Raw genomic sequence first — 21,035 nt, 5'->3', positions numbered from 1 at the left:
AATATTTTAAAATAGTTGCAAATATGTTTTATTTGTGTGTTTATAACCTTAGTCACAGTAGGAAGGCACTTGCAGCAATTTTATACAATATCTTGAAGTGATACTGCACTTAAATGTGTTTTTTGAGCTGTAAACTAAATTTTATGAAATCCATTAATGCTTGTTTTAAAATCAACACTTGTGTTAATTATGTGTTATTTAACACTAATCACATCAATTAAACTACAATTAACATTAATGTATTACTAATCACATCAGCTAAACTTAAATTAACACTAATCACATCAATTAAACTTAAATCAACACTTATTTGTTACTTATCACATCAATAAAACTTCAATTAACACTAATCACATCAATTAAACTTAAATCAACACTAATGTGTTACTTATCACATCAATAAAACTTCAATTAACACTAATCACATCAGTTAAACTTCAGTTAACACTCATTTGAGTTACTAATCACATCAGTTAAACTTCAATTAACACTCATTTGTGTTACTAATCACATCAATTCAACTTCAATTAAAACTAATCACATCAATTATACTTTAATTAACACTAATGTGTTACTAATCACATCAATTAAGCTTCAATTAACACTCACATGTTATACTAATCACATAAATTAAACTTCAATTGACACTCACGTGTTACTTATCACATCAGTTAAACTTCAATTAAAACTAATCACATAAATTAAACTTCAATTAACACTCCCATGTGTTACTAATCACATCCTTTAAACTTCAATCAACACTCACATGTGTTACTAATCACTCACTTAATGATTGGTGTTTGATAGTTTCTTGACATTTTGACTGATTTCTCTCGGAATAATTCATGGATCTTGATGAAAAAATCGGTCATATTTAGAGGACTGATATCTATGAGTTGGGGAGTCTGGCCTTGCTGGAGGGATCCAGTAAATTCAGTGAACCTAACACTTGGCTAAAAACTGTGGCTCGTGTGGTCATCTCCATCTTCAGGCACTCAAGCTGCAAGAGCAGCTTGTGCAACAAGAAGAAAAAGGACACGTGTTCATCGAATGTACCAAAAAATGCATGATTATAGTGGCTTGTTTCCAAATGTGGGTACGATTCAACTGAGTGACTCACACCTCAATCTGCACTGTAGCTTCTGTTGAGTCAGCTTCACACCCAGGTGACACACCTTTATCATCCTCGAAATGAAGACATGGTTTTAATCAGACCTTTTTCAATTTGCTCAATTTGAAGCTACAAAGTCTTAAAAAGGAGCCCCCTCAATCTGGTGTTCAAGTCAAACCTTCCTCCACTGCTCTTACAGAAGCTCCACCCCCCACATTGCCCAGGTGCACCACTGATCTTAACAAGTTGGAATTAGACAGTGAGTGTCTGTCTGCTCTCCAAGAAGCAGACAGACACTCACTGATGTACCTCAGCACCACCAGTGTTAGTGACTGGCTGCTCCCGCTTGGAGGACGCTAGGTATCGTTGTGTAGCCAGTGCGGCCCACAGTGTGGCCCCAATGCTCACTCGGGTCTTCAGCCTTTCGCTATCTTCTTTGGGTTACTTGTCGTCGCTGATGCTTCAGCACTTGGCATTTGGAGTGCAACTGTGAAAATGACTGTTGGTGCTACTTCCTGTTAGATGGCAGTGTTGGAATAGTTGTTGAACAGTAGTTGTTACGTTCTAAAACAGTAGTGGCAGCGTATGTTATCGAAGGCCACCTTTTCACGTTGTGCTTTCTACCCTCGACAGTAGAAGGCTCATTTGAGACGTAACAGTTGTTTACACATTTTATTACAAATTGCTCGAAGAAAGAAAGAGGATTAGCATAGTTATGCTGTTTAGGACGTTACTATGGGAAGTGCCGTTTATGATTCAAAGTTCTCGCTCACGCTCCCCCCCATCCTGTACATGAGCATGAACACCATTACTTTAATTATTGGCTGAAACAGTGTTGTGGTGTTCAGGTCATCCAGCTTTCTTTGTTTCCCAAATACAGAGCAGGGGCCTCATTTAGAACTGTTGCGTACAGACAAAACGGGGCCTGAAACTTGCGTACGTCAATTCTCACACAAACGCTGGGATTTATAAATACAACCTGACGGGAGAATGTGCGCACTTCCACACTAACACTGTGCCATGCGTACGAACATTTTGGAGACGTGAAAATGGCGATGCAGACGTGAGGTGTTGAACTGAAGCAGATTATTAATCCACTTCATCATTTACATTAAAACCAACATTATTTGTGCTCACGCGACAAAACTGTTCCATAACAACCTTCAATTGCAAAAGATATAAAAACAACTTACAGCAAATTACGTTCAGATACCATTAAACAGCAGAGTTGCAGAGCTGAGTCATTAGTAGCTTTTAATAATATCTTCTAACATTGTGCGTGTATCATCAAGGACGAGTGCGTGTAAAATCACTGCAGCGAATGTGACTGTGCCATCAGGTGCACAGAGAGCACAGAGCACACAGAGATCACTCACAAAAAATAAAGAGGTTAGGATCCACTGATGTGAAGTCATTGGTCTGATTGCTCTAAATAAATAAATACTGCGATGACACTCGTGCGCAATGCTGCGTGATGGATGCATGCGAATGGAAGGTTGAGGAGGAAACGAGGGTTCAGCAATCACAAAAGATTTTTTGTCCCATGACGATGACTGATCAGCTGATATATATATATTCTATAGATCTGTGATCTTTGTGCTGAACAGAGCCCAGCATCACACAGATCGACCGACGGAACCGAACCATCCCAGTAAAAAACAAGCATATAAAAATAATTCTGCTAGCTTGTATAGATTGGGGACATCACAGCAGTCTCTGAATTTAATTATCCTGCAGTTTTGGATGATTAAAATACGAAGTCGATAAATTCAGATTCAAGTACAACAAAGAAGTCATCTCTGCATATTTCCAGTGTTTAGTTAAAAGACTGCACCCAGCGTTACTATGCTGCAGTGTGAAAGGTTCTGAAAAATGATCTGCAGCTTGTAACAGTAAACAAGAGGGAAGGTCAATTTTAATAGCAGTAATAGAAAAACTGCCCAACCTCTTTGTGATCCAATAAAAAAAAAACAAGAATATAATAAGACAATAATCCAACTGAAAAGGCAACATCTGATCCATTTATTCACCTTATCAACACATATGTACAAGTGTAAAAAATCTTACAGAGCCAGGAGAATATGCTGATGATGAAAAACAAAACCGATGCACATGTTGAGCTAACTGCTAAAGGTGGCATTAAAATACTGCACCAGAATCATGGATATAAAAATAAAAAAACAGCTCAGATATTTCTAGCTCGTCTGTTTGGAACCCTTCTTCCGTTTTAGTCCCCGTCATATTTAGACAAACAACTGTTGCCGACATATCAGAAAAAGAATAACACACATGTTTTATCAGCATTAGATCTGCCTGCATCACCTTCCATATATTCAGAGGGTCTTTTGAGTTTTCTCACCAAACTGTGAATTTGGCTGATTGATACGATAGTGCAGATAAATTCCCAGAGATAGAAGGCAGTTAAGTCTTTGTCCAAGTGTAGCAGAGTGTGTTTGTAGGTTTGTTCTAAAAAAAAAACCCAAGTGTCCCTCAGTCCGTTTGCCCTCGCTCTGCATCTTTTCCACATATATATATATATATATATATATAACGAGCGAAGGATAGCGTACGTCTTCCAGCTTCGAGTCACTCGTACAGACTGCCCACTTGTCGTTCACTGCTTTGCTTTCTTCAGGATGGTGCCCACGGCAGAGATGACGGTGGTTTTGGTGCCGCTAGCAGTGGTTGTCACGGAGACGACGGCAGGCAGGGTTGCGGTGGTGGTGGTGATGAGGGTGGGCTGGGCCAGGGTCACAGGGATCGCAGAGTCCCACTTGCTTTTCCTCTTCTGGGCGTCTGTTGACAAGAGGAGACTCAGTGAGAGAGACCGGCAGGAAAGGCCTCCTGGCTTTACTCGAGTGGCACCGTGGAGCTTTTGACAACTAGTTGTGACGTGTTTTAGGTTTGTCTTGTGCTGGACGAACATACACATGCATGCAGGCGAGGTGCTAAATTCCACTGGTCTACAGGTTGTACCAAGACATGAAGCAATGTGCCAAAAGAAAGGGAAGAGGAATCCTGTTAGCGATAGGACGTGTCTATAAACAATACTAGACAATTTATAGATTCAACACGATCGTTGAAGCTCAAGTAGAGTACTACCGTAACAAGAGGCTGACCAATATGGATTTTGGGGGCTGATGCCGATACCACTGCTGGGGGGGTAACACTTTTATGTAAAATGTAAACATAATTGCATAGATTTTATAATTATGTAGAATAAAGGTTTTCATTCTGGTGCATATTGGCTCTAACTGTAATACAACACAACGCACAGCCACATCCACAATGCCACCTAACTGTAATCTACTACAACCTAATCTATAATCTATATTCTGCAGAGTGTATATTGCCTTTATGTGTCAAATTTAATCATAGTTATCTGGCATTTATTTATAGAGGTGCAATACTCAAATGATATTTGACACTTGAGGCACCACAGTGAAACAGCAAAATCTGCAAAAAAACTAAATATTCTTTAAAGTCTTTAAACTCATTTTGCAGTTGCCTGATTGGCTGCTCAAAAGCTCTGAAAACAAATTCAACAGATTGTTATTGTGTAGTCCCATGTGAACACAATCCGTTACTTCACATGATATATCTGCTGTTTTTCCCTGTGGTTTCAATTGGGCAGAGCTCGGTAGTGAAAAGCCAATCTCACTGATGCTGTATTTCTGTGGACCAATCTCAGTTCATTACATCTAAATCTAAATGTGATGCTCGCTGTCGACTCTCTTGCTTTTGCTGCTTGATGAAAGTCTTGATGAAGAAAGTTTTTTTTATCATTAAACTAAAAATAAATCATACATGTTTTGAGTGTTGCCAAATAATTCATGGATATTTAATGTTATACAGAAAGATTTTAAACCAACTATGCCAAGGGGGATAGTTAGCCGTCACTGAGCTGGGGGCTAATCTAAACATGTAAAAACTGACATGTACAGTATAATGATAACGTCTGAGAGGTGCTGCAGTGGTGGATGTTTACCTGTGGCTGTGGTGGTGCTGGTGTTGCTGGTGGTGGACGCTGCCGAGTTGGAGGGGTTGGTGCCCTTTTTAGTCCCCGTGACAAACTCAATCTATCAAACACACACAACATTAGACACTTGTATACACAAATAACTTCCTGCTGCTCTTTGATGTGTCAAAGTTTTTAACCTACAACCCCAACAGAATGCTGAGAAGCTCCACCGAACGATCTATGTGTTTTGCTCAAGGGAACGTCGGCAGTATCTGTCAAGTGAGGGGAACAAAATGACTTTGTCTGGTTTCATTCTCACATCTTACTGCATTACTGTAGCCTGCATACCAATGACTGCATTTCACAGTGGAGAACAAGAACAGCTCCTGTACATGTTCATTCAAGTCCACTTTTCAACAATGCAGCTCACGTTGTTTTCGGAACATTTGTGCAAGTTTTTAACAGACACCCATCAGCTCTCCCAGCACTGACAAGATATTTATCTCGGATTGATTATTTCAAACAGAAAATGGCAAAAGCAGGGCGCTGCCAACGAAAGATTCAACCCGAAGGGGCATGGCTGAGCTGTAAAGCTGCGCTGGGCTCGCCCTGCTGACACGAGAGCAGAACTTGGCAGCATTGATTCCTGCGTGTGTCTGATGAAGGACGTAAAGCAGAAAATAAGCTGGTGGAGACTTGCCCTCCTGACGCAGAAAAAAAAAAAAAGAGAACAGTCAGCAGGCTTGTCTTCGCTGCTCATCTCACCTTGGTCCGCTCCTTCTTGGCTTTCTCCAGTTTGTCCATTTCCACTTTCTGGGCTTTAGCTGAAATAAAAAATAAAAAAGACATGGTGTGTATGGGTGTAAAGCTGGGATGAGAGAGAACTGTGTGGAATAATATAACACTGTTGTACCTAGAGCTTCGTAATAAGAGTCTTCTGACCAGCCATGGGGATCAAACATATCTTTAGGGTAGTTGGTTCCAAGTTCATCTATGGCGCAGAACTGAATGAGCTTCTCGTAAATACTGAAAAGAGATAAGAGAATTAAACCTGATAAGACACTTGAAAACACTTGAAAATACATCTGGTATCATGTGTAAATAGCGCTCAGTGTGTGTGTGTGTGTGTGTGTGTGTGTGTGTGTGTGTGTGTGTGTGTGTGTGTGTGTGTGTGTGTGTGTGTGTGTGTGTGTGTGTGTGTGTGTGTGTGTGTGTGTGTTGGCTTGGGTGCGACCTCTGACTGTGAAAGCATACCTTGGGTTTCTGAATTCTTTCTTTTTCTGGATGTGGTTGTTTGTGTCAAAATCTCCATGGAGCTTCCTCTCGTACAGCTTGTGGATCTTCTCCTGTTTCGACACATAACAAATCGATGGAGGCCATGAACCGTCAGCAGGTCAAACATCAGCGTGGGAAGACCAACACCTCTGCAATGACTCAGCTTCCTCCACATTTGGCAGGACATGCAGTCAGTGTCATCACATAAACAAAACCTATATGTATATATACACACACACACTGTATATGATCAGTGAGAGTTGAGTGGGAAAGGGGCCATTGCACATAAAGGTCCTGAAACCCTTGAGGAAACATTTGACAAGCAGGTTCAATGAGGCCACAGGGAGCTTGCAGATGTAACCAGGGGGGTGATAAATGAGGCCTGAGAAGGAAACGCTGCTTTTAAAAAGGGACTTTCTTGAATGTCTGAGCTGACATTTTGCAGAGTTTCTTCACCGAGTGAGTGAGTGGGCGTGTTGATGACATTTACAACACACGGCAGATGCAAAAAAACTAGAACCACCAACAAAAGAATAAATAATATCCGGATGAAAAGGTGGTTTAGAGGACACAGTCAAGAGTTTTTGGTGATAAGAGCTAATGCCAGTGTCGAAGTAAACAAAAACATGTGATCCCTGCAGTGGAATTTATAGGTTACATCTTGCCTCTGCCTGCTGCACCCCCCTCCATCTGAATGCTACGGGGATTTCTGTGTTGTTGTGAACTCGTCTGAGCAGAGAATCTCCTGCTACGTTGTCCATATGTGAAAGGCAAACTCTAGAGAAAGTCCAGACCCATTTGTTCTGACAGTTTTTTTTATATGTATAATGTAAAAATAAATGCACATCTTTCTGCATGGTTTAGTCTGTAACAGATTGCATAGCAGCAGTCATAAACAGCAACACTGATATGCCTCTGAAAGGCTCATACCTACAGTTTATCAGCAAACCGATTTATAGGTTGGGCTCTAATTAAAATCCTGTTTTCATGAAGTCCTTGTTCTTTTCTTGAGAGAAAAATGACAAATGCAGTTGAAGGAATAGTCTAGGGGCATATTCTGATCCGGAGATCACGGCTTGATTGCAAAAGCTACTTGTTCACAAAAATGCAGTGAAATGGCAGGAACTGTAAGAATATAATCCTTGCTAATTCTAATCAAATTGCCTCCTAAGGGTACACATGCTCCTGCTCCTGCTCCTGCGTAACCCGAGGGCAGGGATATCCAGACAGTTCTGGTAAGGTGAATCATAAGTTGTTCAACTGAAAGGTGGGGTGGGTGGAGGTGGTGGGGGTGTGAGCCCGGCAGGGAAAATGCTGAGCTGTTCACTTAGTCAGCTGTGTTTTTCCCCCGACCTGCCTCAGCTCCTCTCAGAACAAACCTGGCTGCAGTTAACCGCACCAAATAAACAGCAACAGGGCCGTGAGAGAGAGAGAGAGAGAGAAAGAGAGAGAGAAAGGGAGCAGTGATTGTGAAAGTAAACTGAGAGAAGATGACACTGTGTGCTGTTTTAATTACAGGGGCGAGTCTGAGGATTTACGCCACCACTGGAATGCATTTTTGAAGCCCAGAGGGAACAAGTGAAACTTTTTCATTATTCACTTGGCGTGGTGGAACAGGTTATTTCGACTGCACCGCCACCATGATGACAAGTCTCTAAGTGAGGCCTGAAAACTTGCATTTTTAACTCTTGACCTTGGACCCCAAGCTCTAGAATGTTGTGCGTGTGCCAAAAGGGGCGGGTTCGGACTGTTCATCTGCTTATGAAACCTATGTGCTCCTTTAGGGAGACAAGGACAAGTCTTTATCTTCTGGTGGGATGAATTTACTTACTGGAAAGGGTTTATCCAGAGCTTAAAATGACATGCTAAATACCCCAATACTGTGCAAGCAGGCTCATGCTCTGAGGCTACATCTGAACAACTACTTTTCCAGTTAAAAACGCATCAACTAAAAATGGATACAACTGTAAAACATGATTATTGTAATTACAAGCGTTGCTGACTCTGATGTCTTTGTGAACAGCTGTTGTGCAGTTAATATCTAAATTTTACAATGATACAACTGATTACTGCAACAATTCCCTTGTACACCGGGACACACATGCCTTCCTGTTTACACCGAGATATGCTTGCCCAGTGCACATTAGTGGTATATGGATTTGCAAGATGGGGCATTTTAGTATGGACAGGGTTTAAAACCGGTATGGGGACAGAGATCGTTTTAGTTTGAAAATGTAGTAGTATGGATGTAGCCTTGGACGCAACCCAAGCTACGTCTGTCCTCAAACCCTCCTCACTGGTCAGATTAGCAGATGTAATTGTAGATATATCCCAACTGTATACACAATATGACAGTAGCAGTAGATAGTGCGCTGCTGAGAGTAAAACTTTGAAGTCATTTGGTTGAATAATCACATGGCAGTGGAGGATTGTCTACCTGGAGTTGGCTTGAGCAGCGTCCGGGGGGCTCAGGGGGGATCCTGATCTCATCTGGTGACATGTTCCTCACCTTCTCTGAGAAAAGAGCTGCCAGGAAGACAAAAACATAAACATGAGTCCCCTTTGTCTGATTCTTATCTCAGTCTCTTTTTGCATGTCTATACCTGCAGAATAAGGTTTGCGTAAGAAGCCACTGTTCTCCAGGGTTTGGATTATCACATGGTATATCAGAGGGAAGGTGGGATATGAGTATGCACTGGAGAAAACTTTGGTTAATTAAAGAAATGTTCCCCGTGTGTTAGGGAAACATTGTGGGTGAATTCCTGAGCATTCTGTTATTCATAACAGCCTCTGAGTTTGTGTGTGCCGGTGGGTTTTATAGGGCAGAGTGGTATGAGGAGTGCATGTTCTGGGCAGGGCAGGGAGTGGCTGTTGTCAGGGCTTGTGAGGAGAAGGGAGGCTCCTCTCCCCTCCTCCCTCCCTTACTTGTTTTGCTCTCTCTGCTTGACTTGGCTCTCTGTGATTTCCCTGACTTCTGGCCAGGAATTCTTCAGTGTCACTCTACATCCCAATCAGACAGATAGTCCTTAGAGTCTACCAGGCCTGTCAATCATTAGCACTGCAAGCTGTTTGCTGTGTGTGCGCATGTGTAAAAACGCACGAATCAGGAGCTTGAGCCTGCCGACATACTGAGCTGATCATCTACAAGTAAAAACTTGACTGGACTGGTGAAGGATATGTTCTGCTGAACACTTCTTCTTTCAAAACATTAAAGAGGAAAATTCCACAGTAATAATCTCTGAAACTTCTTCAACTGCGTCGACTTCTTTCACTTGATGTTATGATGATTTCCAATATTTCTCAGAACAAATTTCAATAAACCCATAACTAAAGACAGGTATTAAACCTCAGCGTCATGACCTGACCAGTTTTTTAGGCAACAAACTTATAGAAAATTCAAAACTGTACTCAAGCCAATACTTTATATACATACACATTTTTACTTCAGGATTCTTCAAATGGTTTTAAAAGAGCAATGAAAAACTCAAACATTTTAACTACAGCAATCTTAACATAAGCAACTACAATTGTTTTAAACCTTGAACTTCCAGAAAACACTAATATAATCTGATAGGAACAGATTTCTAAATTATTTACAGTATATTAGAATATTATATTATACTTCAATATAGTACATCTCAAAATCATCTTGTTGTTAAGATCATACATGTAGAGGTTTCTAAATTTATTCCTGTTATATAACATAAGCAGAATATACCTGTGGGGTACAAATTTTGACAGTACACTGGTAGAGCAGACTCCACCTCTATGCTGTGTCAAGTGGTCAAAGTTTACATTAAATGTCTGGTCAGATTTGTAATGTTTACTTATTTTTTGATCAGTAACTAGAAATTATGGGGGGGGGGGGGGGGGGGGGGGGCGGGACGTTGTAGAGAACGAGAGGTTGTATGGCTTCTGGTTCATCTGCTCGGGCTAAACTATTTCTGTTGACATAAATGTCACTGATGCACAGTGAACTAACCCCCCGCCTGTGGGACTGTGCCAGAGCTGAACTTTGAAGTGAGTGTGTGTGTGTGTGTGTGTGCTTGTCTGTGTGTCGATACGATGCTGGTATATACTGACAAGGCAAACATAAGCAGCTCTACATTTACATGGATAACAAATGGTCATGTAACAACTAGTTGGTTCAGTACACAGGAAATACTGATGGAGCTCCAACAATCAGAAAAACCTGACAAGACAAGTCTGATGAGTCACATGCATCAAGTGGTAGCTTGGGATTGTGGAAGCCTGCTAATCTGCCCCAAACAACAAGAGGTTTACTTGATAAGTTTGTTGCCTTGTTGGAAAAACTCTAATTTAAACACCAAAACAAAGTCTGTAGCCTCCACAGTGACACTGAATACATCACTGTATGTGTAATAAATATCCCTGTTTGTCATTCAGCTCGATGTGTGATGAATATTCTCATATACTAAGAGCAGCACAGTCGAGAGGAACATGGGAACAACAGACAGAGAAAAGATTATACTCGGCATCGAAATTACCATCTGACTTCCCGAAAAACAGACAGAAAGTCACAATCTGTGCCCTGAGGATCTTTCTGGACAGACAGTCCGTCCCTTCAGTAAACGGACAAAGAGGGGTCTTCAGCCCGCTGACAGGAGGCCTTTTGCCAGACGCACTGTGACATTTACTGACAGACAACACAGAGGAGACGAGCTCCGCTGCAGGAATGTCAAGTGTCCAGGCCCAGAGTATGAGTCACACTCTGCTACTGTAGTACACTGGTGGTTATGGTGAGCGGGAGCTAATCTGTGGACAGGATCCATCAAGTTCTCTTAGCTACTGAAAATGTAAATATGATAAATCCATCCCCGGGTCTGGATCCACACCAAAATTGGATGGGTTCTTCCCTAACCCATACCACGTTCTTCCACCAAGTTTCATGGTAATCTGTCCAATAGTCTGTGCATAATCTTGCTAACAAACACAAGGATGAAAACATAACCTCTCCGGCAGAGGTAATAACCTCTTTGGCGAAGGTAATGAGGATGAGTGCTGCGGTGTATCATCTGCATACAACTACAGGCCCATATAAACCAACAGCAGACAGGAAACCTTCAGTGTGAAAAGTTTATGGTCCAACCGACTGGTGTATAAAACGCCACTCCCTGTATCAGTCATTTCCTGTCTGGTCGGATGCTCACACACACCAACACAGTGTTACTCATTAACCACTGAGTTCATAACCCACCTGTCAGTCTCATGCTGGCCAGGTTTATATAAGTCACCTGGTGCCAGTTAGTGATTCACCAAGTCACTGCACCTACTACCGGCTGACACGATGATTAGTCAAAGCCGGATTCTTACATCCTATCCAACTATCAATGTGTCTTATTATACGTGAATACATGTTTTATCATTGTCAAAAAAGAACGAACATGACTGGTTATGGCACACAGGAAAAATAGTAAGACTTGTTTAAAGACTAATATTATATTATTTGTAATATTTGTCAATGCCTTTAAAAGGCGGTTTTGCCCGGCAGATACCTCATAATCAGCATTTGTTACCATTGAAACAGCTTTGTGGACTATGAAGTATATGTGGAATTAACTCAAAGTAGGCGCAGTGCTCATCTTCATTTTGATAAATGACCATGTCAGCACGTGCAATAGTGTGGCTCAGGGTTTAAATAGTTATTGGCCACAGACAAGGAAGGGAAGATATAGCTTTGATACAAACATGATTCTTGTTAAAAGGAACAATCAATTGTGTGGATGTTTTGATTTCAACAAGTGCTAGCTTCATCCTTTAAAAAATGCTCAAAGTGTGTGTGTGTGTGTGTGTGTGTGTGTGTGTGTGTGTGTGTGTGTGTGTGTGTGTGTGTGTGTGTGTGTGTGTGTGTGTGTGTGTGTGTTCGCATGTGTGAACCTTTATATACAGTCTATGGTGTGAACTCACCAACAAGCTCATTGGGGTCCTTTCTTTCTGCTTCTGAGATCTGTATAAAAAACACAAGAGGGAGGAGGGAGACAGAGAGACACACATGATATTTAAGTCTAGAGAGGAGAATCAAACCGTTAATCCTCAGTTGAGGGAAACATGAACAGCACCAGTGGTAGATGTTGTTTTGAACCATGTTCTCAGCTTGGGCAGTGTTTGTTAGTTACAAGTGGGTTGATGAGGTGAATTGCTTTAGAACTGTAGAGCTGGAAAAAAAAGTTAATTCCGTTAGTAGCAGGAACCTACAAATCACAGATGTGAATGGGACAGAGTGCAAACACAGAACAGAGGCCGACAGGAGAATATATTCTAAGAGGCAAAGAAACCAGAACAGTAAATCCAGGCAGTTTCCAGTGAAGGCCCTAACCCAGCAGGAGGAGTCATGTACAACCTCTAAAATATGCCGCCTGTTGTGCCAGCACTGTGGGCATAACACAGGTTCAGCACACACGAACAGTGTCCTTATTCACAGGAACCACGTCGTCACCTAGCAACCGCACGGGCACACCAAAGAATTGTCCTGAAATCGCAAGGAGGAGGGGGCGGAGGACAGAATGCCGTGGAATCACAGCCCAAACTGCTGGCAAAAATCCAAGACAAAAAAGTACCTACTGTTTGAGACGGAGCCCATGATCACATCTATCATTTCACTGATCCCACATCTGACATTTCTTTCCCATTTGGCCCCTCCACAGGAAAGTCAGAGGTCACAAAAAACCTGCAGCACTGAAGCAGTGTCTTCAAGGTTATGCTGAATAGAGAATTTTTATTTAGCCGCTAAGTTCAAAGTCCAAGCTGATTTTAGCAAAACCCAACAACATTAGGAAGGATTAAACAAAAAGAATGCTGTCAAAATAGCTTAAGAAAACTGATGTTAAAGGTAAGCTGGGTAAGTTGTTTCCAAAACATTTTTATCTTGTTTGTTGAAATTCTCTTCATGTGCCAAAAGCCATTAAGAAAAAAGAAAAGAGCTAGGGTCTGTGGCCCTCAGAGGACTGTAAGAAACACAACCAATCATTTCATTTGGACCGAACTGAATGGTTACCAAATGCACTGTTTATCTAGAAGTAATAGGTCACCCTCTAGTGGCTAAACATGTTGAATGCTTTTGACCAAATCACCTCCAGGTCTATTTGCTCTGGAGCTTTTGATCGCTGAAAATCTCTGCCTGTCTGACTGACATCTCTTAGTGGATGTCTGCACACCACCTAATAATTAACCTTGACAAGACTGAACTACTTTTCCTTCCAGGGAAAGGCTCTCCCACCCACGACCTGACCATTACCTTTGACAACTCAGTGTTAGCCCCCACCCAGACTGTTAGGAACCTGGGTGTGACACTCAACAGTAAACTCTCCCTTACTGCCAACATTACTGCAACAACACGTTCCTGTAGATTCATGCGGCACAACATCAGGAGAATACGCCCCCTTCTCACTCAGAAGGCGGCACAGGTTCTAGTCCAGGCCCTGGTCATCTCACACCTAGACTATTGTAACTCGCTCCTGGCAGGTCTACCTGCTCGTGCCATCCGACCTCTGCAGCTCATCCAGAATGCAGCAGCTCGACTGGTTTTTAACCTACCTAAATTCACTCACACTACTCCGCTCCCTTCACTGGTTACCGGTGGCTGCCCGCATCCATTTCAAAACATAAGTACTTGCGTACCGTGCTGCGAACGGATCGGGTCCATCCAGGACATGGTCAAACGTTACACCCCAGCCCGTTCACTCCGTTCTGCATCTGCCAATCGGCTTGTTGCTCCCTCACTGCGAGCTAAACACTCAACAAAATCACGACTATTTGCTGTCCTGGCTCCTCAATGGAGGAACGAGCTCCCCAATGACATCAGGACAGCAGAAAGTCTATACATCTCCGCCGCAAACTAAAAACACACCTCTTCCGACTATACCTTGAATAAAGTTTAAACTAACAATTTAGTAGCACTTATATGGCACTTACCTATAGCACTTTGTAGTTTGGCTTTCTTGAAGAAATTGTACTTTCTTGATTCTTGTTGTTCTGGGTTTGTACCCTCATGATTGAATGCACTTACTGTAAGTCGCTTTGGATAAAAGCGTCAGCTAAATTAAATGTATATCATGATTGAGGTGCCTCCTCTGCCTTTCAATCCAGAACAAAAAACTGGTCTTGCTGAAACAAGGCTTAAAATCTACACCTATGCTAGTTTAGCTATGTGAATGTAAGTTCGCTCTAAATGTGAACCATAACATGCTCATGTTTTTTGTTTAACATTTTCACCATCTTAGATTAACATGTTAGCATGATAACAATCAGTGGTAAATACAAATTACAGCTGTGGGAATGTTGTTTAAATTGTGACCTTATGATAGTGCTAGAACAGGATCGGGCGATCACTAAAATTATCAGCACTTATCCTTCATGGACTAGTAATCAAACCTGACATGCCAGATGGTCGGGGGAGGCCTCATTGGAAACTGTTCACAAAAGGGCAGGAGCTTTCAAACGTGATTGGATGAACCATCTGACTATCACAGTTGCTGAAACTGCTCGTGAGGCAAGAGAAAAACTTGTGTTCCATAGAGAAAAGCATCAGTCGGTGCTCTTCTTTGCTCTTTTACATACATTACATATTATTTAGCTGACACTTTTATCCAATGCGACTTACAATAAGTGGATTCAACCATGCTTTTCTTTCAAGTGAAGAAATACTCTAGTTCCGAGTTAACTGATGCTTATGGCAGCATCTATACTAACCTCTTAGAAATCAGCATTTCTGGAAATGAACAGTCGTTTCTCACTGTTCTGAAACCTGAGAAATTACGTTTACAGTCGTTCCTCCCTCAGGAAGCGCTGTATCAAAACTAGAGCCCGGCAGATATGGAGACTGAAAAATGTCCAATACCAAAATGTCATCCGATATACAGTATGTAGTTTAAAAAATGGCGATGATTTCTAAAGATGATGTTATCAAACCCTCATGACAAAGAAAAATAATTGTGGCTTGATATTTTAGGTAAACAATAAACTTTGTAAATTACAAAACGTAAGCCTAAATGCACATCTTTTCTGCATTGTTTATTCTGTAAAAAAGTTTAGCATAAAATACACTGGCGACCTGTACAGGGTTTAACCGGCTTCTCGCCCAAAGTCAGCTGTGATCTGCTCCAGCTCCCCCATAACCCTAAGAGGTTAAGCAGTATAGATAGATAATGGATGGACGGGAACATTTTCAAGCCAATAGGCTGAGCATATCGGCAAATGTAAGTGCTAATTCAGATATATCTGTGGCTCATATCAGCCAACCAATAAATCTGGAATAAAGATTCTGATAAGCGAAAAGACAAAGAAAGATAAGACTTGATGTTAACACAAAACTAAACATCAGTCTTCTGCTGCTACAGGTTAGAATACGTGCTGTGTAAATGACGTATGTCAGTGTACCTCTGAGGGCTGAAAATAAATAAATAAAAGACATTAAAACAACATTCAATATTTCTGTTTACTAAGACCTTTCTGGGAATAGTGTTTCTTCAACATGGGAATAATGGTGGTAAATGCAGTGGTCTTAATCTCACATCTGACGCACAGTGTTACGATTGCCACATCATCGGATCCTTACTTTGTCGGAACTGTAATGTCCACGTCATGCCGTACTGAACAGATAAAGTTTATCAGATTAAAATCAATCAAAGACCAGCTGTAAAACAAAGCCACAGACAAAGCAGGCATTCTCTAATGTTCATTTTGTGACTCACTCTCGCCTCTGTGACCTGTGCCAAACAACACAGTGGCAAGCTGGCATGCTGTCCAGCTCACACAGCTTTAAACACACACGGTGGGGTTAGTAAGGTACAACTGTGCAGCTCCAAGCGGTGTGCTCTGACAAACAACACTGTTGGTCCAGCTCTTCAGTTCAGAAGAGCTTTAAGACACATGAAGATGAATCCTTCGAGTCACTGACCCGGTCTCATCTACATGAAGCTTATCATTTGTTATTCAAACAGGCATTCATGACACCACAGCGCCATCTAGTGAACATGAGTCTTCACTGCATGTTGTGACAGATTTAACAGTGCCGGCCAGCCGCTCACTTGGTTAGTTACAAAACAAATAAGAAATAAAGCAGACTTGATCCATTTCCAAATCCAATCCATCCCATGTCACCAGGTGGGTGTTCAAATACCTCAACTTCCTCTGGCTCCCTCCCCTCGTCAGATTCTTCCATTTCCTATAAAAACAAAAATGCACAGGGTTATAGACTGAGAGGACCAAGAGGACAGAGGACTAGGAGGAAGGCACCAAGCAGCAGAACAAACCAGATGACAAGAGGCACCCAACAATTGACTGCCAGAAAGTTAAGCCCTTTCCATGGGCTATACCAATTCTAGTACTACATTGTCTTCTAATGTGATTTTGTGGGCCAAGATGGACACATTTTTATGGTATTTTAAATGATATCAGGATGAGGAAACATTTTTATGAAAAACAGGCACACATCATTTTTCGTATTATGACAAACACATCAGTAATGTATGATATTTGGAGGTCAATATTAGGGAGCAAATCATATCAGCCATTCAATAGTATAAAAACAGTTGGGAATAATTCCTAAGATGTTTTGATTCCACCTATCTGGCAAATAAATGTAAATGAGGTTTGATATTTGAACTGTAAAGTTCATTATTTAAAAACCCACGAATAGAAATATATAGAACTTAAATTAAGAAAACATAAAAATAACGTAAAAAACGTAAAAATAAATTCACATCTTTTCTGCATTGTTCAGTCTGTAAAACTAAAGTTTGGCATTGTTCGGCAATTGCTGTAATCCTTTCAAAGATGTATCAGACGATTTTATCTGCTAACCAATAAATCATTTAGGCTCTTAAATTATGTACCGTCTCCTGTGACAAGAAAAGAAAATGTCACTGTAACATCCAACGATAAAACAGAAGTGTAACTTCCTTGGTGAAATGTAACCTGCTTATTTTGTGTTGTCACTGTGTCAAAGATATGTTGATGGAACTCTTATTGTAATATCTGAGGCCACAGGTTAATGCTGCATAGCTGATCTGTACATAGATAAGATGGACTACATATAAACTATACGCTCCACTGTCCTGTGTCATTCATATACTGTAGTTGTTTCTTTTTTCTGGACACGTTATAAACTGCAAATATTGTATTTGTATAATACTGACACATAGATGATGAAATGATTTGGCTAATCCATGTTAAATGAAGCTCTTATGTCTAATTTGCATTTAGAGCACCAACCCAGACACATTTAAAATGGTTATGATGATGTAATGAGTCATACGGTAAGGGCAGCGTGATATGACCAAAATGTCCCGATGTAGCTATACATGTGATACCGGCACATTTTCTGTAAATTCAATGAATAAATGGTTCATATACCAATCAGCAGAGATTCAAGAAAATGCTGTTTCTCCACTGTGTAAATTGGAAAAGTGTCTTTGAATATGTAAGTTGCAACAGCAGCTGTTACCTCTGTTCATCTTTGTGACTCTCTGGCATGTGACGTGCTGCAGGCAACACCTGAGTCTGACATTTGTTTTGAGCACTCGACTGTGGCTGTCATCTGTAGAATCCCTCTGTACTGTTTAAAATGATTCTTGATAGTAATAGTTTATTGGGCTGTGTCCGTAATCACTCAAAAATCACTATATAGTCCAGTATATACACGAGTATGTCCTTCTCAGATGTCCGTAAATGGTGTAAGAGTATGTTCACTTATTCTGTCACACGCTACATGCATCTCTTTTGTATTGTTGTTGCTGCTAAATCCAGTTTTACACATATCTACTTTTAAGAGGGCATCACCTCATATTGCTTTGGTTTTTTTGAACAGTACAGGCTTCATTGATAAGAATTGATACGATCCTTTCAGCGCCCCCAGAGGTCCATAAGGATACTGTGCATCATCAACATGTCAAAGTATCCCATCATATTCTCTGACACCTGACCCGCAATCGCTTTGTATCACTTAGTGGTCAGTAACAATAAAACTCAGAGAAGAGAATTCACAACTGCAATACTGACCGAGTTGCTCTCTCTGCTGTCTTCATCTCTAGAGATCTTGTCTTCTATATCCTCAGTCCGGTTCAGATCATCATCACCGTAGCCGTACACCAGACCCACTGCATGACCCCCTGGTGATGGACAGGAAGAAATGAAAGAGGCGCAGGGACAGTACACAATAAAAGCTACAAGGGGAAAACAGTGGCAGCTGGTACTAAAATGAAAAGATGAGATCAAAGTCTTAGTTCAGTAAACAGTAGCTTTAACGTATGCCAGCCCCACAGTACCGTGACAGTCCGTTCACAAAGACACAACGCTACACTCCATTCAAACATTTGGGAATATCATGTTCATTAAATAATATGTTGATTTAACACGCAGATTTAATTGTTGATCTTTGTTACACCACTTACTGTGCCCTAGATATTATTACTTTAACCGATTTGTCTTTTTCATGAACAGCAAACAACCTCTTTGGAGATATATTAAAAACATTGCCTATAAATATAAACAAACCTACAGACAATGATACAAAATTTGCTGGACAAAAATTATAAATATGCATCAAGTCCAGTAATGGGATTTGAAAAAAAGTTGTCTCACTGACATAAAGTTCAGTCAGGCATCAGTGTGCCACCCATCCACTCAGACTATTTCATATGAATTTTATTATTTATTTATTTCCAATTTTATTGCCCTGTATTTGAAAGAAGCAATATAAGAATCACTTGCAAATGGATTGTGTATGTTGAAATATTGGATTAAAGTGCACTTTATAATTCAGTGAAAACCACACATCTTAAAAATTGCTTGAACAGGATTTTTAAGATGCCCCAACTTGGGTTACATTTAATTGTGTTGTAAACAGCATCAAGTGTCCAACACCAGAAATATCTGTGTCAAAACACCTTCAAGCTGGCAGCGCTCTTCAGTGGAAGCAACTTTTTAAAATTTTATTTTGCTAACAGACCCCATTGTCTAGAATGAAAACTTATCTTGTGGAGAACTTAGCAAGCGTGTTTTTAAACTTCTGTGACTTTTAACATCAGTGCTGGCTAAGGCTGGGCAATAAAACAATATCAATAACTATAACAATAAAATTCTGATCTATAGCAACGGTCCAACAAATACATCCTTAAAATGCTTGTGTATTGTGTAATCACATTACTGATCCACTTATAATTATTTTTGCTGTTTATCAAGTGATGGTCGTTCTCTGCTCATGAGGAAGAGTATTATTTTTGCACCATATCGTCCAGCACTAGCTTGGCCTGGCACAGTTTGGGAAATGATTGAGACCTTTAATGTCTTACATCAAGGAGGCGCCATTAAACATTACAAACGAGAGACTGTGGACAAACTGGCCTCTGGTGAAGTAACTCCATGAGACTGAACGTCATTACTCTTACTCTAAAATCAAGTATTGTATATACGTAAACTAGCTATGTTTGCTAGCTGCTAGCTATTCGTTAGCTACCACACGAAGCTCCGCAGAGAGATTCATAAAACTCTGAGCTGCGTTTTTTCAAACTATTCTTGGAAACATTGAAATGATTAAAATGTACCAGTCTCTTCTGGTTCTGGGTCTGAGTCCGGCTCTGAGTCGTCCCCATAGTCCGCCAAAGAGGAGAGGAGAGCGCTCTTTTTACCGCTGGCCATCGCTGTGGGAGTCGCATAAACGTCTGGTCGCGGAATAATAACGTCATGAGCTAGGACAGGCGCAAGCGCAATGACGTCGGCAGCAGCCGTTAGGTGTGTTTGTTCAGTGAGTTCAGAGCACAGGGAGGGGCGGTGCAACAGAAAACTGGAGGGAGGGGCGGTGCGGTTTTGCTGCCACAGTGGGGACCTTTTTACAACTGCGTGTTGTTTTTATTTTATTTTAGAATATTTCATATATTCAAGAATAAAACTGGTTGTTTCAGTTTTCCATATATGGTGGTTTTCTATTGGCAGTTGTTATTTGACCCATAAGTTAGTGGACTTAATTCTAAATTAAGAACCTTCTGTTTCTGTGTTCTGTATATTACTACTATGTCAATTAAACATTTTTTCTTCATGTTTTGATTATGTTTATGTCATTGAATACTTGGAGCATGACATGTTAAGTTGGGGTTAGCAGTGGTGGGATAGAACGAAGTACATTGACTTAGTTAAGCAAATTTTACATGGATCTTCACTTTACTCAAGTAGATTTATTTACTTCTTTACTTTTCACTTTACACCACTACATATATCAGCAAATATCTCTACTTTCTACTCCTTTAAATTGTAACAATGCATTGCACTACATATTCGCGTCGTTTTTTTTATATCTAATCATATCTTAAGTTTATTAAAAATTATAAGCAATCAATGGAGAGAAGGGAGATGGTCGACTGATCCAATCAGAGTGGGTAGGCAGCAAGTACTGACTTTTGTGGGAAAGTCAATGTGGTACTTTTATTTGAGTCAATTGATTTGTAATGTTAGTTAAGTAAAAGGTTTGATTACTTCCTCCACCACTGGAGGTTAGAATTGAATGTATCGTTATTATATTATGAACATTTTAGTTCAAGTGCAGAAGTTTATCTTGATTAATATTGAAAGGTCCATTACTTTACCAACACATCTCCAGGAGTTAACCCCAGTCAGCTTGCTGTTCATGTTGGGCAGGCACTGATTTACTGACTTAGTTTCTGACTTTGCAACAAT

At 40.7% G+C, this 21,035-nt stretch overlaps 1 protein-coding gene across 2 annotated transcripts; it reads right to left on the bottom strand.

The window, feature by feature from the left end:
* Window positions 1-1,018: 1,018 nt before the first annotated feature.
* On the bottom strand, window positions 1,019-20,049 carry sap30bp (SAP30 binding protein). Of its 2 annotated transcripts, XR_004612169.1 has the most exons (12): window positions 19,910-20,049; window positions 18,366-18,475; window positions 16,486-16,530; window positions 12,276-12,315; window positions 8,785-8,873; window positions 6,327-6,418; window positions 5,986-6,098; window positions 5,838-5,896; window positions 5,100-5,190; window positions 3,723-3,907; window positions 3,592-3,652; window positions 1,019-1,039 (listed from the first exon to the last, which is right to left on the bottom strand). XR_004612169.1 is itself a non-coding variant. In XM_034570697.1 (11 exons), exons 1-10 carry the CDS (start codon window positions 20,001-20,003, stop codon window positions 3,726-3,728), a joined length of 915 nt encoding a protein of 304 aa, XP_034426588.1. In that variant the 5' UTR covers window positions 20,004-20,049; the 3' UTR covers window positions 3,107-3,652; window positions 3,723-3,725. The 2 variants fall into 2 exon arrangements, 1 of the variants encoding a protein (XP_034426588.1); XM_034570697.1 differs by lacking the exon at window positions 1,019-1,039 and having other exon boundaries at window positions 3,107-3,652.
* Window positions 20,050-21,035: the final 986 nt, after the last annotated feature.

This window comes from Hippoglossus hippoglossus, chromosome 19, assembly GCF_009819705.1.
Source record: "Hippoglossus hippoglossus isolate fHipHip1 chromosome 19, fHipHip1.pri, whole genome shotgun sequence".
Classification (NCBI taxonomy): domain Eukaryota; kingdom Metazoa; phylum Chordata; class Actinopteri; order Pleuronectiformes; family Pleuronectidae; genus Hippoglossus; species Hippoglossus hippoglossus.
This window is presented reverse-complemented; position numbering and strand designations above follow the sequence as displayed.